Source organism: Coturnix japonica, chromosome Z, assembly GCF_001577835.2.
Source record: "Coturnix japonica isolate 7356 chromosome Z, Coturnix japonica 2.1, whole genome shotgun sequence".
In the NCBI taxonomy this organism is placed as follows: domain Eukaryota; kingdom Metazoa; phylum Chordata; class Aves; order Galliformes; family Phasianidae; genus Coturnix; species Coturnix japonica.
This window is the reverse complement of record NC_029547.1, coordinates 31,311,966-31,339,313: the sequence shown is the minus strand read 5'-3', so window position 1 is coordinate 31,339,313 and position 27,348 is coordinate 31,311,966. Positions and strand designations below refer to the sequence as shown.

At 40.3% G+C, this 27,348-nt stretch overlaps 1 protein-coding gene across 2 annotated transcripts in view; it reads right to left on the bottom strand.

Moving 5' to 3' along the window:
• Positions 1 to 27,348, bottom strand: part of MAMDC2 (MAM domain containing 2) — a 60,910-nt gene that overhangs the window by 19,866 nt on the left and 13,696 nt on the right. For both annotated transcript variants that reach the window (XM_015849147.2, XM_015849145.2), the window contains exons 3-7: positions 7,510 to 7,775; positions 6,572 to 6,656; positions 5,472 to 5,609; positions 3,547 to 3,803; positions 1,158 to 1,251 (exon numbers count right to left, since the gene is read on the bottom strand). In XM_015849147.2, the coding sequence (XP_015704633.1) occupies positions 1,158 to 1,251; positions 3,547 to 3,803; positions 5,472 to 5,609; positions 6,572 to 6,656; positions 7,510 to 7,775 (840 nt within the window). The remainder of the gene's footprint in view (positions 1 to 1,157; positions 1,252 to 3,546; positions 3,804 to 5,471; positions 5,610 to 6,571; positions 6,657 to 7,509; positions 7,776 to 27,348) is intronic.

Here is a 27,348-nt window from a genome sequence, read left to right as displayed (position 1 = left end):
AAACAGGAAGTAAGTTTGCAGGATTATCCAGTAACTAAATGTACTTCAGCAAACAATCACACAAATGATAGACATCCATTTCTCAAGCAAGAAAAACAAAAGGCAACCCACAAACTAAAAACACATATAAATCAGAGCTAGTAAGCAAAGCTCTTGGCCAAGCCCGTCAGTTTCATCTGTTAGAGCGGATCTACATTTGGGCTATTACACCACAACAAAATCAGGGTTCAGCAGAAAATACTATGTAATATTCCATGGCTCACTGCACATTAGCTATTTTTAAAATGGAAACCACAGATGAGCACACAGCTCCAATCCATGGCAGGATTGGAAAAAAATCCAAGTCAGGACTTTTGTTGCAAAACAAAACAAAAATAGAAGAGGCATTGAGTAGATAATGAAACAGCTGGGCTTACTGTGCCAAGAGTAGAGGATTTATAACATATAATACATAATAATATATAACTCCATAATATATTGTAACATGCCTCCTACTGATATTTATACAGTGCAGGTAAAGCTAGAACAGACTCCAAGTGATAAAAAAGCACAAAAATCTTTTTCCCCAGTCACTAGCCAAAAATTCATGCTTGTGACCTAAACGAATGGGTGAGCTCAGGGGAAAACCACTAATTTAGTTCTGACAACTGCTTAGCAGTAGCAGTGAAAAACAAGAACAGAGTGAGTTAAGAGACTGCACTAACAAAGTCCTTGGTTCCATATGCCCATACTCAGAGGTCGTGTGGACTTAGCTGACTTCTGCTGCTATGAAGATCTAATAAAATGCTGACAGATGTGCCATTCCTTGTGGGAAATAACACCTCTTGGAACAGCAAACACAGGAAGACATAGCTCCTGCTTTGGCTCTGAAGAACACCTCAGGGCATGGAGGAAGATATTCCCTGCATCAGCAGAAGTGAAAAGCCAAGGACTTTTGCCTCCTTATCCTGTAACAGCCAGGCAAACCCCAGGACTGTTTTTATCTGCCTTATACTGCTGTCTTGTCAGTAGGGGAAGAGAAGCCCAACAGGCACTGGCCAGATACAAAAGCAGCATCTGCACAACACTACCAATTACTGTAAGCACTGACACAGGCAGTTCAAGGAAGCAAAGCAGGGGAGAGAAAAAGGGTGGTAGACAGCAATAAGAATTCATACCTGTGTGATTGCTGCAGTAAACCGGAGAGAAAGAAATGTCATCGAGGGCAACATAACCTCCCTTGGCACTATTGAAAGCAACTTCAAATACTACCTGAAAATAATAATCACTTATTATTCACCCAGTATCTACACAACAATAATTTTGGTACATATCTTCGTCTCAGATGTACACAGACTCTGCAGCACCTCTGACAGCACTGCAGGTCTGGGGACAAACTGAATTACATTGCTTAAATTTATGACATAAATTCAGTTCTGGCCTGTGCACCAGATCTTTGCCCATCCAAAGTCTAGGAAAAATCAAAGGAGAACGGGATGCTTCAGTTGCTTTGTGAAACATCAATTTTAAAGATACAATAATGTAACAATACCATAGCAAGCCAGTATTCATCCTATATTGACTGTGATCCCAAAGCTGCCTAGTTATTACTGTATCTACCTTGATCAAGAGCTAAAACCAAACTGCATGGATTACTCTGCATGAATTGTTGTTATTCACTTATCTCTAAACACCCTCAGGCACTAAAGAACATGTATTGGAATCAGCTGGAAGTTTTCCTTTTAAAAAATCAGTTAAGAACTAGAAAAGCTATCACTTGTTTTGTTTACCACAAAACCAAACACTGCGGATATTCTGCCATTCCCAAGGGACTTCACTTCCTCAAGTGAGTGGAGGACAGTCCATAACTCTTGAGGAAGTGTGTTAAAATTTATCTTAAGTATCAAAGCACCAACTTACAGGAAAAGTTTTAGAAAAGGCCTGAATCACAAGGCAGCCCCAGGGAGAAACAAGGATATAAGGACAAATAGTTCCAGAGTGAGATAGCGCTGTCTGTGATGTCTTGCCTACAGATGGGAACCAAACTAGGAGAGCTGTGTAAGAAACCAGAAAGATTTCCTCTAGCCAGAAGAAAAAAAAAACAGAACTTTCCTTGTGAAGCAACTGAAAACAGTGTAAGCAAGGTTTGATCGTATTTCCATGGAATTATCTGTGAAGTAATGACTATACTGGATTACATAAAAATTTCTGACTTAGAAAAGAGGCTCAGTCTGCCCAGTATTTGTTTTCAGCAGAGGTCACCTATAGAAAGAACTAGCTTTTGGTTATTCCCTTACACTTCATTCCTAATAAATTGTTTCTTCCTTGAATTTGTCTCATCAGCTTTTGAAATGGTCTAAATAATGGATTCTCTACTATGCTGGGGAACTGAGTTCTACAATTAAGTTGTGGTGTGTTTGAAGAGGTCCTCCCTTTTGTTTATTTTTAAACTGTCATCTTATAATTAATCTGGAACATCAACACAAATTATGACTAACAGTGAACAGTCAAGCTTTTCTGTGCCATTTATGGTTTTCATAAAACTCTACCACTTTCTACTTCAGTCACATTTTTTTGCAGGTTGCTGGAAATTATTATTTTGTCTGTGTAACTTGATTATCCCCATCTCCTCCTCATACTTCCAACAACACTCCTTTTTAATTGAAAGAATTAAAGTTGTGTATTCTACTGGACACGGATACTGAACACCCTATTGCTTTCATGCATCCTATTGTTTGCTGCTTATTCCTGCATAAATAACTTCCAACATTCAAAGTGTTTTTATGAATGCACTTAAGAACTAAGATAATATTTTCACAGAATTAGCCACAGTAACTCCAAGGCCTGGGTGATGTCTCATTAAGGCTTCAACTGTCATCTTATTTTGTTTTAACTTACACACCCACTGACATATTAAGACAGTTTGACTAATTTATCCCTTGTAAAGAAAGGCCGCAGCGTGGGAATTCATGTCACATTCTTCACAGTGCACACAGATGCAAAAGGCAAATTTGACTTTTTTGCTTTCCAAGTTCACAAACTGGAAGTATTTGTGCACTTCCAATATTCCACTTTGATTGTAACCCCAGATATGTAAAACATACTTTCAAACTCTGATGTGGTGCTAAAGGCTTTGTAACTCACTTCACTGAGATAAAATGACATTCCTACACATTCATACCTATAATGTGCATACCTATAATGTGAATACATAATACACTGTTTGCTCCAATATTTGAAGGTATTTGTTTTCCAGTAAACACTAGGGAAGACCATTTTACTTTTTTCTGATACTCTTGGCATTAGTTCAAGTTTCCAATGACAGCTAGCTTTCACATTTAAAGGCTACTGTACTATTAGGACCCAAGTTTCGACTCTGTCACATGAAAACAAAAACTGAATTGTAGAATTGTCTAAATCAGAGAAAACATCTAGAATATTTTTGTTTTGTTCTGTGGTACCAGGCACGCATAATGTTATGATACCCAGTACCCTCAAATACAGACCATCAATGGATGGAAATTGGGACTAAGGTACAGAACTGATGTACAGGAGTGCATGTTATACCTCCATCGGGTACGGTGCACTAAAGTCAACTTCAGCTAATGCCCAGTCTCCAGTCGAGGCACTGTCTGTTTTCCAGATCTCTTCATAAGAGCCACTCATATCTCTCAAGTAAAGAGTAAAAACAATGCTGCTCTCCTGCTTAAGTTGGTAATAAAAGGATAAGCAGCCAGACATTGGAGCCGTACTCTTCGGTGAAATCAGCTGAGCCACCTCCTGAAAATGTTTGACGTAAATGGAGTCTACATACATGTAGTGACCTAAAAGTAGAAAAAAAAAACTTAGCATAAGGACACATTTGAAAGGACAACAATTAAAGGAAGTATAAAGAGGTGGGCAGGGACTAGATATATATCCGTATTGCTAGGACAACAATGGTTAGTTCCCAGAAATATAAGTAATTCTGAGATTTTTCTTCTCATTTCTTCCTCTGTACAACCCAGAGCTGTTTGAGTAAATACTAAGACTTCCAAACACTTGGTATAGCATTTAATCTTATCCAGTGTAAAATCTACTAAGCTTAACTAAGTAAATGAATAAGAATCACTTGTTCTACTCAGCAGATCATTTAATGTAACGAATTCTCAAACGAATTGTAATTCTGCACATTTCACCATCTGCATAAGATACTTGGCCTACCTAAGATCTAGATTATAAGTGTTTTATATTCTTTGCAAAACCCTTAAAAATACTGTTAAGAGAGATTCATTATCAAAGAGATTGTTGGACATAAATATATACTGATGAGTAAAATCCCGTTACACAAAACAGCCAGTATGGGGTGCACACAGATTCTCAGTGTACAGAATCTCAGACTGTGGTTTTGGGAAATCTGTCTTGACTTAAGCACGACATGTGCATGTTTACAAAAATGCCTTAGATCTACAGATTTTCCCTTCTATGCTCCTAGGAACATGGCATCAAACAATACTGGCTGGTAAATTTATTAACAGGTTTTCACAGGTAGAAAATGTAAGGAAAACAAAGAGCTAAAGTAACAGGATGCTTCAGTACAGACATAGCAAACTGTACTATTAGGTTTCTGCATTTTTGTTATCTACACCACAATGGCCTATTAATTAGTTAATACTCTTCCCAGCCCTGGAAATTCCAGTTCTCACTTCATTCATATGAACAAAGGGGAAAGGGCTGCCTTGACTGTGAGTTTTGTCCAGCTTGCCCGTGTTCAGGGGACTGGTGACTCTGCAGTGGTACTTGCCTGAGACGCTTCATTTTCTTCTGCAGTGCTACCACATTCCATATTTTAATCAAAATTCCCCTGACCAATGGTTGATGTATCCCCATACCACACTTCTTGCACAAGGGTGGCTTTTATATGAATTTTAGATTCTTGAGATCTTCTCATTCAACAGTCAGCAGCAACAGTTTGTGTGAAAAAGAAATAATGTGGCTACGGGAAAATAAATCTTTCCCAGCTGCCAGTTTGGGCAGTTCCATACAGTCCTTTCTAACATGCAGAAGGTCCATATGTACCATGGCTGAAGTTTTGGTGAGTTCAACTTCCATGAAAATTTTACCAGGATTTGAGCAGTTATGCAGAGCTGGACTGATACTCTGTACTCAACTCATACAATTGTGAAACAAAATATAAAGGCACAGCGGCATGAGTTAAGGAAAAAGTATCAGCCTCAATTTTAATGACATAATTCCTTGTACTAACAAAAACCCAGTGCTGTTTAAGGTGCACAGTGCACTGTAGCAAGCCAGGTTCCCCATGTCTCATCTGCTGCAGTATTTCATACAGCACTATATCAAAGATTAAGATTTCCACTCTTATGTCAACCATTCTTCCTGCACTCAGTTCCAAGAAAAAAAAAAAAGAAAGAACATGCATAGTAATTTGCAGTATATGAGACACACAACCTGTGTGTTTTCACCTGTACTTCGGTTATACATTTGTTGCTTACCCAATTCATTGTTAAGTGTGTGGTCTTTGGGAAGGATAGACTGGGAATTGCGAATGTTTCCTCCTCCAACAAACCAATTCACGTTGGGGTTCCAGCGGTTCACAAAGCCACAAAGATGATTTTCTTCAAAGTCACACTCTGCAATTGCAAACACCAGCTCAATGCACGTATTTTCTCTACAGAAAGCTTGAACAAATGCTATTGCTAAGCACTGGCTGCTTTATATATGGCAATGCAGAGAACATCTACATTTATAAAAATGGACACACTACTTAACAGATTATAATAACCAGAAGCAAACACTGACAGTTCTTGATCACTGCTGTAAAATACACATTTCCGTCTTGTTCAGTCCAGTCTCTCTGTTCTCATCTCAGCTGTACCCAGCTGCTGTAATTTAAAACCAAATAAAACAGATTTAAAATAATCCACCTTCTAGTACTTACTGAAGATTCAGAATAGAACTCCCATTTGTAAAGCAAGGACGGCTGGAAGCAGAGCAGAAATAGTATTTCACAGCAGTGACAAGATTGCTTTATTTCCTTTGCAGATCCAAAGAATTGCTAACAGTTCAGTTGGACTCCACCAGAGCTCCCCAGAAACAGAAAGGTCTTTTGGCCTCTGAGCCACTGAAATTTTTAACATGGCAGCATTTTGCATATGTCATGAATAAATAGCCACCAGTGTAAAAATCACATCTTTTACTCTACAGTCTGAAGCACTCCTTTGTAAGGAAACATAGGGTGGCAGACAATGGAAATAATATCACAGGTGTTATGTCTCATGTTTGTAGAAGTCTAGTTTTGTAAAAACATAACATTTGGTCCTGCTCAAACAACAAACTGCTTAAGGACAGAACGAACTATACATGAAATGTTTATATTACTAGAGAGATGAGTAAATACAAACATATTAGCATGCACAGTCTTAACTTAGAAACAATGAAATACCTATTCTGAACATGACAGTTAACTTTTCAACAAGATAAAGCCTACTGGTTTTTTTTTCCTAAATTGAATCCTTTAACTAGAGGTTTAGAACAGCCTGCAAGCCATTTTCTTCTGTTCACAGAAAACAGGAACTGAGCAGACAGTACTCACCAATACAATATCCAGGAGTTATTTTAATTTCAAAAACTGCTATGCTGGCAGATTTATCTTGTCCCATTTCAGCCTCCAATACAATCTGCACAATATAAATCAGATTGTAGATTTTAGAGCATCAGAATGCCCATTTTCACTCTGGACATTCAAACCAGATAAATGGGTTAAATAAGGTATGTAGGGAACTCATCACCCTACCAGTCAGTAGAGGTACTTTTGCTGGAAGGCTTGTTAGAATGCAACGAAGTGAATGCCCTCCTCCAAAGAAAAAAAATGTACACTTAAAGACAATGAGACAAAGCATTGTCAAATCAAAATAGCATGCACTTCATTCAACACAGATAGAGAAATGTACAGATACTCTGTAGCTTTCTGGGAGTTACTGTGACAGACAGTGTGTAGTAGGGTTTAAGTAGAAACACTCTCCTCTAAGTTTCTGACATTTTCTTCTTCCAGAATGGCACAGGGCAGGTTAAAGAGAGCACACCGGCAGACCTAAAACTTGGGAGGTCACATATCTGCTATGAAACAACAGCAGCTGTGTTGACCTGTCAAGAAACGAGGCATCTGTGCTGCTCTGGCTCCATCAGCTCTGTTTTCTGGTAAGCTCCACAATGCCTTTGCTTGGAAGACTATCCAGTGCCTGACTCAAAACAGCATTACTCACTAATTTTATGGATAGAAGAGGTAAGTCACTCACACATTGCTAGCCCACATCAGGTTTAACCCAGATGCTTTAGAACAAGCACTCAGCATCCCAGCAGGATAGAGTACATTTCTCTTCTGTCAAGGAGGAGCGTACTGAAAACTGCACACTTCGGGGAACAAGAATAGGAAGAATGAGACTAAGAGTAGAAATGTTTGAAAAGCAATCAAACCACTCCAATGTGTACACAATAAAGCCTGTGGTGGTTATCTTCCAAAACTGTGCTTACCTTGTACTTCTTTGTGCTGTTTGTTAAATCTAAACTGGCTATAAGCCAACTATCTGAAGGCTCCTTGGCTGACCACAGTAAATTATCAAAGCTCTCTCCTTCTTTCCTCATGTACAGGTTGAGCCTGGCAGGATCCAATGAAGTCACTGAAGCAGTTGCTATCTGATAAATCAGTCTGATGCAGCTCCATTCTTCAAAATACAGGTCAGGACTGACAAGGACGGCCTTCTCACCCTCATAAGACGTGTCCACAGAAATGTAGTGTCCTAGGAATAAAAACAGACATACATCAAAATTCTTAATTAAGTACAGCCCTCCAAAACTGGTAGCTCTGGACAAACCATTTGATTAAAAAGATAATTTATACAAGAACATGTTGTAGGAATGCTTAGTTAGATTTACAGATCAAAATTTTCTTACTTTATTTTTCTATTTTATGTTTAAAAGCAAATCTTGAGGATTGTGTCCTGTCAGTTTTTCACATCGCAGAATGTCACACCTACCTTGAATATCATTTTACTCAGCCAAAGAGCCCATTCTCAGTTTCTACATGAGTAAGAACTTGCTTAGCATGGACACACCAAGAATCAGATCAATGGTGTTTACACTGTTTGCCTTTGTGGTACACCCTTTTCTCAAGTCTGGCCTGGAACCCTCCAACTCAACCGAACCACCCTGAGGCTGCTTCTTAGCTCTCCTATCACCCTGTCACATTCACAAGTATACTTTCCCTTATGAAAAAAACATGTATGTGGACAGTCACCACCTCAAAAAGAAAACTGCAGGCATAGATCTGGTATATGCAGGTGCCCTTGGGAAGATGCCATAAGCAGACAGCAGCTCTGACAAGAGCTGTTTTCGTGGGCTTACAACATCCCACTTCACACTCTCCCTCTCTCCCCTACAAACACTGAAAATTACTTAACCTGTTTATACTGTACACAGTAACTTTGTTTTCAAGCTAGCCTGAATTTGGATCATTTTGCTTACAAAGAAACCTACAATTCAGAATCCATGCCTGAAAATTTCAGTTTAGATTTCAGCCCTATTTCTGTCTAGACTTCATGAGAAACCTGACAGATAAACAGAACATTCTTATAACTTCCCCCCCCCCTTTTTTACAGATAAATTAGCATTGACAAAGGAACACCCATTCACATGAAGACCTCAAATTACCAGCTGTGAGTTTCAAATGGCTGCCTGGCCTTAAGACTTAATTATAAGTAGACTTAGAGTTCGTGTACAAAAGTAGTCATTTTAAAAGGGAAGAAAACCTCTTACAGTTTCCACACGGGACTGATCTGAATCCCCACCGATATGAAAGCAAAGATCACGAACTCTCTTTTTAATTGAGATCTCTTAGTTCTTTTCTTTTTAAAGATTAAAATGACTTAACCACTAAAGTCTCCAAAAAAGAAGTGCTCTCACCCCAATTTACTAATCATTTTAGCCTACTCTGGAAAGTTAAGTATGTGACTGGCTACACTGAAATGAATGGGATCACTGATAGAAAGTTTTGTGTGTATGTTCAAATGCTTAGCTAATCAGGATCAGGGAGACAGGCACTTTGCAGAATCAAGTACAGAAAATGCTAATGTTAAACTTCTTCCAAATGAATGCTAGCATTGACTAAATGGCATTTATACTAAATTGTATTTCAATAATAGCAATGACATGTGCTATTGCTGCAGAAAGGAAGGTCTCACAATGCAGACCTCAAGGACTGACACAGAGCAATTGTGAGAGCAAATCAATGCAAAGAGAGGCTTCCTTGGAGTAAAGAAGCAGACAAATTTCCACACTTGTTTGTGGGAGTAACAGAAGAACATTTAGCCGTACTTCAAGAACCAGATGAATGCACACTGCTGTACCCAGAAAATTCTCATTAGAAATGCATCATGCAGCTTCATTTTGAAGCACGCTATACCAGGCTGTTTTATTTCTCAAAATCCTCTTCCTTCCAACCACCACAAGCACTTATTAGAAGTTGCTCCACAGGTTTCAGAAGAGGACTACAGGAATTACACAAAAGGCTGGTAAAAGCCTGATGATACAGAAATACAAACGTACAATTTCTTGCAATTTCTGGCAAGTACTTAACTAGGGGATAGATGTAGCCCTGAGCAGCATAGCTGAGTACATAAATAAAGGAAAGCTGCACATTCTTTCCCTTTTTAGGGAATGGCATGGGTTTTTTTTGGTTGTTTTTTTTTTGTTTTGTTTTGGTTTGGTTTGGTTTGGTTTTTTGTTGTCACCATACAAGCTTCCTTATAGGTGGCAGCAGCCAGAGACAGCTAACTACCTGTAACTTCTGGTAGCCAGCAGTTTCCTGGCATCAGCAAACACCTGCTGTTTAGGGGAAGTGATGGAAGCAAGGGGACCTTCAGATGCATTTCACTTACTACACACTCACTGCACCAGCTGGCAAGTAACAATCTTTTCAACCCAGGTTTCTGAAATAACTTTTCACCTACTGTCTAGCCTCACTGTTTTCTGTCTGGCAGCTGAATTAAACTCTGAACAGGACCAGCATGTGCTCCTTCCTGCTCTGCCAACCAAAATCTTGAGACCCTGGGGAACTTAGGAGCTGATGCTGCAAATCAGTCCAACCTTAAAGCAAATATGCATTGTGGCAGTAGCACTCCTCAGTGCACATCTCTGATCTTGCTTTTCTAATAAGCAGTTCCTTACAGAGACATTCACTCATATTTAACCTTCTCATTAGTATTACTTACTTGTTAAATAGGAATCTATATATCAGTCAGCAGGGTTATGATGGTGGGGGGCTGAGGTGGGACCAGCAATATCACCTGTTCCTCTTTTTCCCCAGTACTGTAGGGAACGGCAGCAATTTATCTCACTGTAAGTAACATAAACAAGGCACAATGCCAGACACTGGCTAATAGGCTAAACCACATTCCATTAGGAAACTGAAAAAAATATATTAAAATCAAAACAAACAATTGGGATAACTAAAATTACTAGCTAGCTTTTTACTGATGTATTTAGCCTGTAAACACTTGGAAACATAACCGCAGACATGTTACACTCTTCAAGGGGCTTATAGCTGTCGCAGCTGTTCACTCAGCACAGAAACAGTGCAGCTTTATAAGAAAATATATATAGATAGTTCCAAAAGAAACATTATCAAGGAAATATGAAGCAGAGAAAACTGTTAGGAATTTACATTAATCACATTTATTTATAGGCAAAATTCGCAAGAAATGCCAGTTATATTTGGATTTCTATATGGAAATAGAAATGAGCACTACTAGGGAGGGAGGAAGGCAGGAAGGCAGGAAGGCAGGAAGGCAGGAAGGAAGGAAGGAAGGGAAGGAAGGAGGGAAGGAATGGAAGGAAGGAAGGAAGGAAGGAAGGAAGGAAGGAAGGAAGGAAGGAAGGAAGGAAGGAAGGAAGGAAGGAAGGAAGGAAAGCAAAACAATTCATTCTTACATCACCAGTTGCTTAAAGTTGGTTAAAAGCACTAATGGTAAAAAAAAACTAATGATACCAATGATCATTTTTAAAACTATATTTGTAGTTGGAGGCTATTCCTGGCAGCAGATTATGCTTAGATGAAGGCTCAGATTTTGAGTTAGGAACACACAAAGTTCGGCTGAAAAGGTGAAGGCTTGTGGAAACTGGAAACCAAAGCTTCACATTCAACACTCTGGTTTTGGTACAATTTCTTTCCAGCAGAAAGGAAACTTTTCAACTAATACAGCACATTTTGTTGGTTTGCTGTCAGCCATCTGGAAAGACAGAGGAGCATGTGGATCATTGTTAAATTTGCTTTAACTAGGAAAAGATGAGATTTTTCTAGAGAAAATTCTTCTTCCCAGGAAGAGTTACGTTTTGGTATGGCTTTTGGGGGGGAAGAGTGGAATTTCCAAATTCTTTTAGATTGTGTGCTGGGAAACCAGAAAAATGCATGAGCAAGCAACAGGAAGAAAAACTTTTCCTCTACAATTCAGTAAAGAAAGTCAAATCTCCAAACCATTCTAGTATGCAAAAGCCTTAGTCAGGGTGTCACTGTAAATTGAGCCCCAGAAAGCACAGCCTGTCACAAGAGCAGAACCTCTGGGCAAAGCCTCAGCAGCAGTACCTCCCTGGCAGCCACAGAAAGCAGTGCCTCACTTCACTGTCAGCCAACCAGAGGAGGAGGAAGGAAGGAGGAGGAGGGGGTGGAAGAAGAGGATGTCTGCCCATCTGCCTCACATCCCCCTTGCTGGCCACAGCTGTCAGATGAGGCAGAGCAGCAGCAGTGCCAGTTGTTGACTACTTCCCCTTGGTCCCTGAAGGACTTATGGCAGCAGTTTTTGGCCTGTATGGACAGGTGCAAGCACAGCATGCACTGGGCTGAGCAGCAAAGGCTAGCCCACATTCATGAAGGTAGCAGCTCAGTCCCTGATGTCTGAAATGTCTGTGATTAAAGCTACTTGACAAGGCAGAATATAGCTGGTCTTTCCATTCCTGCTAAGCCATGGTGTAGCTTATTTATGGTGAACTGTTAGATTCACTGCAGAAGAAATGCACAGTATCCACTGGGATCAATTAGTGCTATCACAGGAAAAAACTTTTTGGTCTTTAAACCTCCCTGTCTCTTCTGTGGTTTCATGAAAGCAGCTCTGTGAAGGCAGCTGAGGAAAAAAGACACAAAAGTAGATAATGTTGGCTGTACTCATGCCCGGCTGTTGTCTGGGAGCTCCTCCTCTGTGTTCATAGAGGCAACTGAAGCCTACAGCAAAAGCTCATAGTCCTATCTAGTCACCAGAAGCCCTTCTGCAGCCCACTGAGGAAAGGAAAAGGATCTCCTTAAATTCACCCCAGTACTGTTTCACTTCTTCAGGAAGTACAGCTGGGTTTCCATGCAACTTCCACAAAGCTGAGTAATATTTAGTCAAAAACAAAAAGCATTTTTACAAAACAGCACACAGTTGAGGGTGACAAGCATACAGGTAACTCTCCTCAGCAATCACGCACATTTCTCTGCTGCACTGACAGCCCTGACTCCAGGAGATGCCCCTGGCAGCCTTCTCCAGACTTTACAAACCAAGTCACTCTCCAGAAGGTATAAGCTATCACTGGGACCTTTGGTGGTCAAAGATACCAACTGGGTCAGAGTGCTCCTGTTTCTAGCCCAGAGGGAAAGAGTTCTCAGAGGCTTGTTACCTACACTGTTCCCATGTGGAGGCCTTGGCTCAACTACCAGCACCACCTACTGCAATCTCCTTTGCTTCCCCAGGAGGTGCAGAGTGACAGCTGTTAGTGAGCCCATCAAAAACTGTCAAAGTAACACAATATCCCGCAGCTCTCTGTATCTCTGGTGTGTGGTCACAGCTATCATACCAGCAATGCCTTATTGCCTTGATTCGCTGGCGTGGCTGCAAAATGCCTGGCAGGGATTCAGCTTATGCTGCTGTTTTCTGTTTTTCATTTGGAGGAGTTGCCCCACTACAGCAGTCTCACTGGGGATGCCTTAAATACAAGAGCTTTTGGCCGCAGCTGTGTTGCCTCCTTGCTCTCCCTGCAGAAGTCCTAAAATCCTGACATCATGCACCAATTAGACTAGACTTTGTTCCAAGCACAACCATGTGGGCTTATTTTCATTCACAGTGACCTCACAGATTTTTATATACTTTTTAAGTTTTCTTTCCGCTTGTTCCAAACACAAGTACGTGGGCTTGCAGACTGTTCACCTGCTCCAGCAAGCAGTTGTTCATACCTTTTCATGCTCACCTTTTCATGCTCTTCCTTATATCATTTTGACAACTCTTTATCTGAAGACATAAAGAGTCCCAGATTCCTGTCTGGGAAACCAACAGGTATGTATCCACACAGAGTTTCTCATTTCTCATTTCTCATTACTACCTCCGTCTGTTTCTCCTATCACATTACCGCAGGATGAAGCACAGGGGAAAGCACTGCAACAGCTCTTTCACCAACATAGAGCTGTCTTCCTTCAACAAAAGAAGACAAAATTTTATTCCTACATTGCTCCCTTGAATTATGCTGCTCATTAACATTGCTGATGTGCACTGTGGGTGTGTTGGGGTATGCCCACAGCATGTCACTAGCCCTGCTCCACATTCTGCTCTGACCAAGTCTCAGCCTGCCCACAGCCAGACAGTCCCTAGTCCATGCCAGAGTGGCTGTTTTTTTGAAGATAACTTGCAACCCAAACCACGTTTGTTGGTCCCTATTCCACAGAGCAAGCAATAGCACAACAGCAGTGGCCCAAAAAGGCAGAGGACAAGAGAGACTCAGGGCTGGGACCTAGGGAAGAGCAGAGTGAAAGCCTGCCCAGGCTGACTTGGCTTGGGTGCAGGGCTGAAATATACACTGGGGTCCTGGGAAGGTTGCATCACAACCCTCAGGGAAAGGAAAAGTCCCAACTGGATGCCTCCTGGAGTGCTTCTAAAAACCACAGGGATGCTTTCAGTAAGAGATTATGAAAACAAAGCTTTTCTACAGAGATGCTCTCTCTGCATCTGCCAAATCTCTTGGCCTACTGCACTGTGAAAAAATAGCTCATCTGCCTAAATACTTGTTTCTCTCAGCTAAATCAGATCGACAAATAAAATGTATCCCTTGCTCACAAGCCTTTTCCCTCCAGGAAAATTAATAAATGTGCTTAGCCTAGAGAGAATGCATTTACTCTGATGTTCACCTGGGTGTTAGGTTTTGCAAAGACTGAAATATTATTTGGTTTTTAAATATTTGTAATATTTATTGGTTTCACTGGCTTCAAAAATTCCTGAGTTCAGTTTCCTGCTTTTTGTAAGGTCAATAGTTCCACATTTTTTTGTTGTTGTTATTTCTTCCAGGATCATTAGGATGACATTAGTGGGCAGACCACTGATCTCACATCACAAAACACACACAGAAACACCAACATACCAGGTTTGCATTTAGATCCAGGCCTTGAAACAGATAGCTACAGATACTGCTTAAAGGTGAGCTAATCAGATCCTGATGGGTGCTAACTGGAAACCAGTAGAAGCCTTCCTGAGTAAGCCTGCCTAGTCATACCATTGCTTTGTAAAAGCTGCTGACAGTGACTGGCTCTTGTTTTATTTATTGCTGGCTGCTGCTCTGTGGCATTCCCTTCACTGCTGCCATGTTTACTCAATGGCTACTCTCGAGTAATCCGCTCTAAGTGAGGAAACAGTCACAGTGACTCATTTTCTGTCCCACCAAGTCTCATCGTGGACCGGGAGCATGAAAACAGTGTAGATCCAGTATCCAGCTACAACATACACAAACACATACACACACAGAGAGACACACAGAGACACACAAGAGAGAGAGAGAGAACAAGGGTTTTCAAAAGATTATCAAAACAGCCTCATGTTAAATAACTGTTATCTCTAAAACACCTCAGGCACATTTTACAGGAAAGGGCAGCAGCTGTACAGTTAATCCTGAAATCTGCATTTGCCATTTGAACTTTAAATGCAACCTGCTGTACAATTACATTCATTAGGTATCAGATCCCCTATGCCCAGAGATGTTTACCAGTGGATTTTTCTTTCAAATATATGCACCCTGCCTCTTCAAGAACACACACTCTAAATGATTAATATCTGTGCTGCACAGTAGATTACATCTATTGGAACCTAAGCAAAGGGGTTCTGATCATAGTCCTACTTCTGTAAGGGAGCTCCCTTCCAAGAACATAAGTTATGGCTTTTGGCTGAGTACTCTGACACAGGAGCTGTTAAAACTGAAAAAATTAAACTGGCGGTCGATTTCACAGCCCAGAACGCCTGGAATTCAAGCTGTCAGGGCTAGCAAGCTTTGATTTTAATTCTTCAATTATTACTCTCCTTTCCTTTATGTTGAGGGGATGATTTTAAAAATATGAAAAACTACACATGGAGGCGTAAGATTGAAAGCTTGCCATGGCGGTCTTTTTTGCTTGGTGTTTTGTTTTTGTTTTTGTTTTTGTTTTTTTTCCAGAGACTTGAATGTATTTATGAACTCCAGAACAACTCTAAATTTTACAGGGATTACATAATATCTTATATTCCCCTCTGGTCTCAAATTTCAAAAGATTTCAAAGTATTTTACAAGATGCTGTGACACTCTATGAGGAAGGCTGCTGCTCTATAGCTCCTTCTTCTCTGCCTCTGTAGTTGCAGTCTCTGATACCACTAGAACGAGACTCGGTTCTGGAGCTTTGGCACTCAGTGAACCATCTGAAATACCCAGAATCATATCTGCAGTATTCACCTGGTACCAAAGTTAAAAGACCCTCTTGTACAAGCTTCAGTCTGAGAAATAAAGGATGCCAATGAATGTTTAGGAATTCAGGAGATTTAGGAAGGGCATTTGGCTATTTGCTTCCTATAACGTATCTTACTGCCCAACAGAAGTATGCTACATTTACACAGCCAGTCAAAATCTTCACTGGGACTGAACTCAGCTGATGAATCACCTGGTATCTGAGCTCCTCTCAGGCCATCAGACATCACCCAAAATAAGCAATCACCAAAATAAGCAGGACCTAAAATGTGCCCTGCCATTTGTGTCAGCCCCTCCACTCTTCATGTGCACATCACATCATGGTGGCACTGCTTCCTCCTGTGCAGTGATGACATATAAGCAAATTCTTCCAGGCAGATTCTTCTCTTGCTTCCCCAGCTGCCCAGGGACACCTGTCATCACAGATGCTCAGCCTTTATTCTTGACAGAGGCCCAAACTATTTTCTTTCCAAATAACTTTAGAAGGGAAATGCTGAAATTTTTGATGAATTTTAGCATGTACTTACATCAGCTTCACTCCACGAATATCCAGTATTAATTAACCTAATGCACTTGCTTGAAAGGGTATTTACCATCTGTTGTTTGAGCTGCAACACGCACTTATCAAGACAGAAATAACATCTGAGATATATAATGGTCATAGGAAAAAATCTCTCAGTCTCTGCCAATTCATGACACTGCTTCCTTCACAATATCCTCGCTGACTCCTGTTTCACTGCCAAACTAAGTAAAGGTTTGGCAAAACTTTCCAATGCACTGAAATTTTTGGATTATTACATTTATTATTTTTTTTTCACCTAGACTACTAAAGCTATTAAGCTTCATTCTACCTACTTTACATCTTAGCCCTGGGTAATCACACAGGCATTAACAAAGTTGAGGTGATCCATAAAACTCCATTCAGATTAACTTACCTTAGTAAAGGAAGGATGTGGAGCTCATAGAGCGGGTTCAGAGGCGAACCACAAAAATGATCAGAGGGCCGAACCACCTCACCTATGAGGAAAGGCTGAGGAAACTGGGCTTGTTTAGCTTGGAGTAAAGAAGGCTCCAGGGAGACCTCATTGTGGCCTTCCAATACTTGAAGGGAGCAGATAAACAGGAGGAGGAATGGCTGTTTATGAGGATGGATAGTGACAGGACAAGGGGGAATGGTCTTAAACTGAGAAAAGGGAGCTTTAGGTTAGATATTAGGAGGGCATTTTTCGTACAGAGGGTGGTGATGCACCAGAACAGGTTACCCAAAGAGGTTGTGGATGCCCCATCCCTTGGAGGCATTCAAGGCCAGGGTGGATGTGGCTCTGGGCAGCCTGGTCTGGTGGTTGGTGACCCTGGACATAGCAGGGGAGGGAGGGTTGAAACTAGATGAGCATTGTGGTCTTTTTCAGTCCAGGCCATGCTGTGATTCCATTCTATGATTCCATACATGTGGGCTGCCAAACCTCTCTGGGCACTGAATAATACACACAGGGAGCTCTTGCAAGCATGTGCCTCAACTTATTGCTCAAAACATAATAAAACATTCTCAAATGACTCCAACAGATCTGACCCTCTACCTTCCCAGCCTGGTGCTGGAGCTTGACAGCTGCTGCAGATGGTCTATTTGGGAAGAACTAAATGCAAAACAAGCATATTTAGATACTTCCCCTGTGCCCTCTAAGTCTCAGCCACTTTTCAGGCTTGCTGGAGGCCTTGCTGAGCTGGTTGTGGTATCAACTGTATTAACAGATGAGCCTTATTTAGCAGCATGTGCTTTGTATGCATTCTGAAACAAAATAAACTATGTAGATAACAAACTGCAGAAATAACTTTGCTTAATGTGCCAAGTCTTGTGTGGTCTTTTTAGAAACAGCTCATAGTGCAGTTTCTTCTTGAGAAGGCTCGTTTCTGAGTGTTGTATTTACCGTAAAATGTATTTCAGAAGTTATTTGAGACAAGGTAGAGACTGGAACATTCGAAGGTGTGAGAGAACTTCATGAACTGAAAACGAACACAGTCATCACCGGTCACAAAGCATTTTCTGTATTTTTACAGTCTCCCCAGGAACAGTGAATTCAGTACTGGAAAAGTATTTTCTGCAAACATGCAGCCTGTTGGGGGAAAGCAAAGCCAAGAGCTAGCGTCTGTTACATGCAAGTGCTCCAATACACTGCCTTCTGCACTTGACAACGCCGGATGGAGCTCTGGTGTGTCTGGCTGGTCACTGACAGTGACTCACTGCTTTCTTTCTGGTGTCAAGAAACAGATTTTCAAGTCTCAAACTATCCCAGCATCTGATCCCTAAAGGCAAAGACTGCCCTGTGGAGTCAGAAATGTGCTGTCTGCGGGGAAGGCTCACTGTTTACAGAAAAAAACATTGCAGTTGTACTTGCCCAAGAAATATCAACAGACATTTTTGAGATTATGGAGGTAGTTAACTCTTGATTTGATGCTAATAAATGATTAGTCTCGCTCCACAAATCTTCATTTTCCATTCAAATTTCAGGTGTATGCAGACCCCTATTGCAGGCCATCTCTCAAAACAGAAGTTGTAGAATTGTCTTTTCCAGTCACTGCTCCAAGCTGTAAGCCCAAACAGTATTGACAGCTTATCCACAACTCACATACAAGAGATAATTTTCAACACATTACGAGTGCAACTTCCTTACACTGTTCTCACTCTCCCTTTATGGTAGAAAGAAAAGACCCACTTCCACACACAGAGGGAGTAACTCCCTCTGCTGCTGCTCCTTCTTCAGACCTCAAAAGCTGAGATTAAGCAAGGCCACAAGACAGCTACTTGCCAAGTTTTATTGTGGAAAACAAGGAAAATATTTATGACTGTAGGGAACTTGGAAAAAAAAAAAAAAAAAGTCAACTTTTCAATGTGTGATTCTGAAGTAACCCCAAGTACAGAGCCAGTATTCCTATAATTAGAGTGCTCTGAAAAAGGAAAGCACAAGGTCTCACACATGTCTGGTCTCTAATACTACAAAGAAGCTGGTACAAGCTGATCCACTACATGACAGATGTAAGGCCAAAAAATCATTAGAATCTAGGTTAATGTTACTTCATAAGACTACTGCAAATCAGCGCCTTGCTGTATTGACTCTTCCAGTGTAAAAAAAATGCAAAGAGGGGGGAAATGAATTAAGTATACAATGCAAATAGCTAACTAATTTTTCTGATGTGTATGTTAAATTTTTAAGAAAGAAAAAGAATGGATAAAACACTTCAGAAAGCAATGAATGTGTTATAAAACACACACACACACACACGCATGCATGCACACACCCCCACACAGACACATCCTCATACACACTGGGATATCACATGACTGTGTATGTAGTTTCTTTGCTATGCCTCAGACTCTTGGCATCACAGAAGAAAAGGATAGGACTATTAACAGTCAGGAAAATGGCTTTAAGGAATACTCATGGCTGTCCTGCAACCCTCTGGGGAGGAAGACAGCTCTGCTTTCCAGCTGTTCCCATACCATGAAGCAAGCTCTTTCAGGGGGAAGCAAACCTCCTAGTAGGGGGAGCATACAAGGAACAAGATATTTAATTACAGTTTAATGTAATTACTGCTCAACAGCCAGTGGACAACTGAATAGAAACTATTAGCACAAGCCAAATTATCTCTTGCATTAAGCTGTGGCTGTTGGCCAGAGTGCCCCTCTACTCTCATGAGACCCCACCTGGATTACTGTGCCCAGTTCTGGAGCCCCCAACTCAAGGAGGACATAGAGATGTTGGAGCTGGTCCAGAGGAAGGCCACAAAGATGATCAGAGGACTTGACTACCTCCCCTACGAGGACAGGTGGAGAGAGCCAGGGCTCTTGAGCCTTAAGAAAAAAAGTCTCTGAGGAAACCTTACAGTGGCTTTCCAGTACCTGAAGGGAGACTACAGGAAAGCTGGGGAGGGACTTTTTACATGAGGAGGTAGCAACAGGAAGAGAGGAAATCACTTTAAAGTGCAAAAGGGTAGATTTAGACTAGATATTAAGAAGCTACTTAGACTAGATATTAAGATTCTATGAAAAATAATTGTATAGCAAAGAGATTTGCAAATGTGCAGGCCAGGGGCAGAAAAACATTCCACACCTTTGTGTAGATATCTTGGCATTTAATACCTCTTCTTTGGCACTGAGGAAATGTGTCACAAGCAGCAGCTGGCAATCCCATATGGGCAGGAAAGGAGTCCTCCGGTGCAGGATCTCAGGCAGACACATGCACTCCCTAATGACTAATTTCTGTGGTTGCTACAACTGATGATGGCATTCCCCAGCAGGCATACATCTACAGAAGACTGTAAGCAAGCCTGCTGTTGCTGATGTGATCTGCACTCCATAAATGAATCCTCTTCCATGAGGTTGATCGCTGGTCTGCTGAATCTCCAGGAGAAACAAAATTCCTCACACCAAAATTTCTGTTTCTATTATATACATATTTCCTCAGAAATTTATACCACTTCCTTTCAGAGAAAAAAGTGTATGGAACTTTGATGGGACAATGAGATAGCCTGGGAAGCTCTCCTTATAAAAAAGCAAATGTGGGACACTCTTTTAAAATTTCTGCATTCCTTGTGGGAGTTAAAGAGTGAGTTCTTGGTTATATCACTTCAGATTAACAAAATAGGGCCCATTTAGACAATGTCTGCTTAATGTTATTGTTAATATTATCATATTTTTTCTATCTTCAGGGCAGCCTTTCAATAAACATGAGTTTAAAAGGTGAAGTTTACTTTCTGCTCCAGGAAAGTTAAAGCTTTGATACCAGTTTTTATATTGTGCATGGGAACAAGTGCTGCCATAAAATTATGACTGTTGGCGGTAACAAATGGAAACCTAGCCAACAGACCATGCAAACATACAATAATCATAATAATGAGGTATGTAAAAAAACTGAAAGCAATTTCCACAGCAGTCAAACTATACTTACCAGACAGACAGATCTGTGGTAGTCTGATAAGGTAATATCAATGCAATTGCAGAATAAATTGGCATGGTAGGAGAAAACAGCAATTAAAACAGAGTATTTTATTACAGTTGGCATTTAAAAATGGGTCAATGTAATTAATTTTTATTTAAAAATAAAAATACATGTGATCACAGTAGACAACTATAGTCAATTATGTAGAATAATACTTATCTAGTCAGTTTGATTTGAATCTGAGCAGTGAATGAATTAATGTTCTCACCTTCAGAATAACAGTTGGGAGCTTAACATCTCATTTCAAACTTGTTCCTGATGCTTACAGAAATTGTCATAGAGTAGATCCCTCCCCTCTCTCAGCTTAGTGCTCTTTGGCTATGCAGACTTGCATACACCTTGCTGACACCAGGCCGTATTATCAAAGTAGCAAATGCAGCTGGGATATAGTACTTGGCACTTAATAATTTATAAAATTCTCTAAACTTTCTGATAAAATTTTAAGGTCTGTTGTTTGGCAGTTCACATCCATAACATGTTGAAGGAGCTAAAGGTACAGAAGAGCAGAGTCATGGTTGTAGATAAGCATAAAAACTGTGAAGTGGCTGCCAGTGCCTTTTCAACCTGAAACTTTTCTTCTGCATCCCTCTTAATGTATTTATGCTGATCTAAATATCAACAATGTCTGTGCAGGACTGTGTTTCCTGTAGCCTTTACATAGCCCACTGAATAACAGTGACCACAGCGGCACTAATGGAAACCTCGCAGCAGGTTTCCAAGCATGTCATGCAGCCTCCTCAAGCAGTATCAGTAAAAAGCCTCCAGCAAACTGCTTAGGTGGAACAGAATCCACTCAGGCCCACCATACAGCATGCAAGCATATTATTTCCAGAAGATCTGGCAGACTGCCTTTATCCATCAGCTTAGAGCAAAGCATTATTATAAGCATAATTTCTCCTCTTTTTTGTAGTACAATTCGGGTCATACAGAGGCTATACAAAGTAGGTTGATACAATCACCAGTTAGGAACGGCCTCAAGAGTGTACCTCAGTGCAGTTGTCCAGCAGGCAGCGATTCCATTTTCCAGCAAGTTTCAAAGATTTAGGTCTTGTGTTCTTTCCATGGAACAATATGAATATTTTCAAACCATGGACTTAGGCTGAAACTTCCACCATTCTGAGTTTCAGCTTGAGCTCTCCCTCTCTTCCACACTTTCTCTTACTAATAGCAAATCTATCTCAAGAGTAAGTGGATTAGCTTGACTTTGACAGAGGCAGTGAAATTCCTTGTTAGATGCGTAACAAATCAGAAAAATCAAAATGATCTGTTAAAAACAAATAGCACAAAAACTGAACGGTCTGGAAAGGCTAACCAACAGGAAAAGATCTGGCTGACCCAGGAGACAGAGAAGAAGCTCTTTGAAGTACTCTGCTAGTAAAGGGTGATTGATCATGTAACTATTTTTGGCTTCAGTACCCACTAGCTGTGAAGTCTATTCCAAATTCATGAGTGCTTTTTCATATAAAAACAAACACTGATTACTTTTTACCTACATGTGATGGTCCAAGCTACACATACCACTCATCTTATTTCCATATATGACAACTTCACTGTGCAAAGTTCTCTCTCCTTTGTCAAACAAACTATAGTTACTGCCCTAATAACTCTCTGGTTTGACACTTAGTTTAAAATAAGTGCTAGAAGTGGCTATATTTAGAGAACAATCTGGTATTGATATAAATTCTCTCATGTTTCCACTTAAGCTCACAAGAATATTCTTGGCCAGGAAACAAAACGCTCTGCAAAAGGCCTCAAGAATTAAAATGCAAAGCAATGACTAGATAAGTACCAGCAAAGATTCATGGGTTTGGACACTTTCTGCTTGTTACTAAACATCAATTAACCTTAATGAAAGCAATAGCTTTGATAAGCATTGCCTAGCTATAAATGTATGATTCATATTTGAAATGCTAAAGCAACAACTTAAAATTAAGCATTCATATAGTTACATGTAAATTTTAAAGGATGTATATGAATATCTTAATAACTGGTTTGCTAGAAGTAAGTACTGTGAAGCTGAATATGCAACGGTAGATTCAGATACTAAGCAAGCCAGTTCTGATACACACATGAAAATAAATTGTACTTCTCAGGTCAACAGAGCGATCATTTTATATGTCCTACACTTTTTCATGTCTTCAAGGGGTACTCTGTGGTGAAATGATCAAGTAAACTGGATTTCTTAAATGTATTCATTGTTGCTATAATAGGTATACCTTAAAAATCTGGATACCCACATGCTTGTATTCACAGTTTGCATTTTTCTAGGTACAGTAACACTCAAGGCAACATGAGTGTTTTTTTTTTACCTCCTCCTATAAACATTTATAAATTAAAACAACTACAAATGAATTTACACTTAGGAAGACCATAACCATTGATCCCCCAATTGCTCAGCAGGCTCAGATTTGCTTACAGGTATGGAATTACACTTCTGCGGCCCAAAAATTGAGCAGTACTAAAAGATTCACACTTTTTTTGCTCCCTTCCCTGCTATTTTGAATAATTTCCCAATTGAACTCTTAAGAGTGGCACCATATGATAGGGCTCTGTAATGGAATATCATAGGAGTAAGATTATGTATCATATATGATATCAACATTATCAGAATCATGTATACAATCTATTCACAGACTCGCAGAATGGCTAAGGAAGGGACCTGAATGACCACCTACCTCCAGTCTCTCTGCCTAGAGCATGCTGCCCAGGCCTTGAACATCTCCAGGGATGGAGCTTCCTCAGCTTGGGTAATCAGCTATGATCTTCCTTGGATGACGCAGAAAAACCTTGGTCTCTAAGACACTAAGTTTGTGAAGCATGGCTTGACATACAGAAATGTGTTTTTAAGCCCTTGGTCTTTTGGTTCCAGCACCTACTTAAAAAATTAAAATTTCTGTGACTGCTAGCCACATGTATATAAATGTTTAAGGCAGGAAATAGATTTCTCTGTTTGCTAACCATCTGGCACACAGGGAAAGTGAAAACATACATGCTAAGAGGAGACAATAATAATAAATATTGATAATGAGTAAATACTTATAATGAAGGTCAGCTTGGGGATAGAAGGCCTTGGAGAGTAAAGGCCTCTATTTACACAACAGATGCAAAGCAGACAGCACAGCTCTATCTCCTTAGCCTCTTGCCTAAACATATCTTGATCTTCTGAAAGCAACCCAAAACCCATACCCATTAATTCGTCTGCTGCCCTGATGACTACACAAAACTTTGATGCCAATTACTGTCAACTCTGTCCCTTGGCCTTAAATGAACTCAGCTCACTTTGACTAAACACAGCTACAAGATGGCACTTTCAGACAAGGAGATTCATTTTCAGAAACTTCTGCCAAGACCAACTAGATGCAGACGAAATATTTTGCTAAAGCTTCCCCAACAACAGGACCCCAAAGACTATTTCTGCAATGCTGACTTCCAGCTGGTTAGCCTCCAGTCTCTGTTGGTGCCCAGGGTTATTAATCCCATGAAGTTCCCCTTGTTGAACTGCATGAGCTTCCTGTCAGACCATTTTTTCCAGGCTGTTGAGTTCCCTCTGGATGGCAGCATGACCCTCTGCCACATCAGACATTCCCCCCACTTTTGTGCAATCAGCAAAGTTGCTGAGGGTGCACTCTACCCCATCCAACACAGATCATTAGTAAAGATGGCAAACAGTCAGACTGAGAATTGACCCTTCATGTACAGTACTAATTACTGGTCTCCATCTGGTATTTTTGCCACTGAGCACTACCCTTTGAGCTTGTAAATTCAGGCAGTTTTCAATCCCTCATGCTTACCCAGCTCATATTCACCAGCTTCTCTATAAGGAACTTACAGCTATTTAAAGTCAAACAACAGTAAAATAAAAACCTTCAAAATTTCCAGATGCATGTAATGTAAATAGGTGCTGAAAGTATTCAAAAAGAATAATGAGATGGGAAGCCCTCTTTCTTTCTTCTACAGTTTCTCACCACTTATAACACCACAGCTTCAGCCACTAAGTTTCCAGTTAGTTTTCCAGCAAGAGAAGCCAAGACTTGGTATTTCTAAACTGTTTGAAAATAAAGTGCCATAGTACACCAAAGTGACAAATTATCTTTCTTCCTCTTTGAAAGCAGTTGTAAAGCGCGTGTTTGGCCATTTCTACTGTCCATTTGCAGCAGCCATGCCACAAGACATATTTGTGTATTTCTACATAACCATCCCTTGTTGCTTTCCCTGTAACTACATCTCTAAGAATACAGTCTTGCAAATATCAGTAGTAATAAAACTGGTAATAATAGTCCCTGTTGCTTCAGAAGGATTTTTTAAATACAGAACCCACTGATTAAGCTCATTAATTCTATCCTCCCTTATGAGAAGGGGCATGCCTCTTTCTTCAAAGAAAAATAAAGCAGCTTTTCCGGCTGTCTTTTCCTGTGTTATTTGCCTCCATTCAGATGTTCTACATAAAGCCCTTAATGCCCAGCACTGTATTCATGTGTGTGTATATGAACTTAAGAAAATCAAGAAATTTATGAAACACAAAGAGCATAAAAAAATATAAAGGCAAGACAAATTTTTCTAGCTGCGATACTATTATATCCAGTCAGCACAAACAAGCTGTGCCATCCAAGATCTGCCAGCATCCAAAACAGGAAACAAAGTCCAGGAAAAGTCATAACATCATTTATAACTTCCCAAGAAAGCCAGCATTACTGATTTCCAAAGAAAATATGCCACAGACTACATGATTATCTTCCTGCAAAAAAAAAAAAAACAAAAAAACTTGAAGAATGGAAAAACTAAGGCAGAACTCATTGGTTTCAATTCTGATAGGCTGAGGTACATTCTCTCCTCTGGTGGGGGGAGGCTCCTGTGATGTTTAATGATACAACATGATAGACACATTATATAAAAACATGTAACATCCATTCAGCCTTTCCACGGCTCTTAGACCTGTCTTCCTACCCCACACAGTGAAGAATTTGTGTCCCTCCCATCGCAGACCCTGGTTTTATGACTTCCTTCTACCCTACTATTCTCAGACTATGCCCAGAAGACCTGATGATTTTTCTGCAACATGTTGAAAAACAATTAGCATTCTTCAGTTTACCACAGCACAAAAAACATCAACTATGCTCCCAAAGGACTACCCAGTGCTCACAAGCCTTGCAGTAACCTTGAAGACTTTAACTCGATAGTGACTTAGCCTTATTGCTACCCATACTTGAGTCTAGCCTTGTTTCTCACAGTGAGGCATTAACCTCACCATCTTCTACTGGGGTGAAGAGATGGATCTAAAATCTCAGTGAATACAATGATTTTTGCATCCTTTTCATATTTCAGAGTCCTGCATTATGGACAGAATGCTCGTCCTACCTCTTGACAAACAACATTCTACAGTGGGTTTCTCGGGTCATGTTCATTACAGCTACTGAATCATGGAAAAAAAAAGGCCTGGATAAAACAACTGTAAAAATGCAAAACTGGTCTATAAAAGGAAATGCATTTTCCTCCCAAGATCTACAAATTAGTCAGAGGGTTACAACGGACAACTTAGTTTATTCATCTCTACATCTGATCTGCTTATCATTAGTAAAGTTTCTAAAAGTTAGTCTGAAATTCATTCTTAAAATGTGTTAAAACATGATCTTTAATGATCATCAAAAACAGTGAAATACTCATTCGCAGAGAAAATAGGAGGGCTTCTACTAACTTTTAGAACCTTTAACTTCCAGACATTGTTTGCATCTAATCCAGTTCACACTATTATCACACCAAAGTCTGCTTTGACTTTTGTCTAACTTGAGTGCTAGACAAAGCAGCAATCACACCCTCAGAACAGTTTTGATCATTTTATACGATGTAACACCAAAAAAAAAAAAAAAAAAAGAGAGAGAGAGAGAGAAAATCTTGGAGATGAGGAGTGACTTCCTTTGAAAACTCACTATAGTTTGGCATATGAGAGCTGCTGTAATCTGCATTTCCATTTCATAGGATCATGGAATCATAGAATGGCTTGGGTTGGAAGGGACCTCAAGGATCTCCAACACGCCCCACCACAGGCAGGGCTGTCATCCTCCCTATTTAATAGTAGACCAGGCTGCCCAGGACCCCATCCAACTTGGCCTTGAACACCTCCAAGGACAGGGCATCCACAACCTCTCTGGGCAGCCTGTTCCAGCACCTCACCACTCTCATAGTAAAGAGCTTCCCCCTGACATCCAACCTAAATCTTCCTTCCTTCAACTTAAAACCATTTCCCTTGTCCTGCCATTATCTACCCTTTCAAAGAGATGAACTACATTGCTGTAGTTCTTCTGACATTTTTAGTATGAAAAATTGCTTAGCAGTCCAGTAAATGTGCATACAGTCAGAGCAGAGTCTCTTTAAGTGTTTTCAATGACTTTTTTGCCTCCATCTCTGATAACTGCTTGCCACAGAGTCCTCAAAAGATTGGTTCAGAAGGACAGGATTCAGGAAGCAATGTCCTTCCCTCTGTAAGCAAAAATCAGGTTTGTGTCCACCTGGGGAATCTGAATATCGACAAGCCTATGGGTCCCAATGGATCCCAGAGTCCTAAGCAAATCAGCTATTACAGTCACCAAGGCTCTCTCAATGA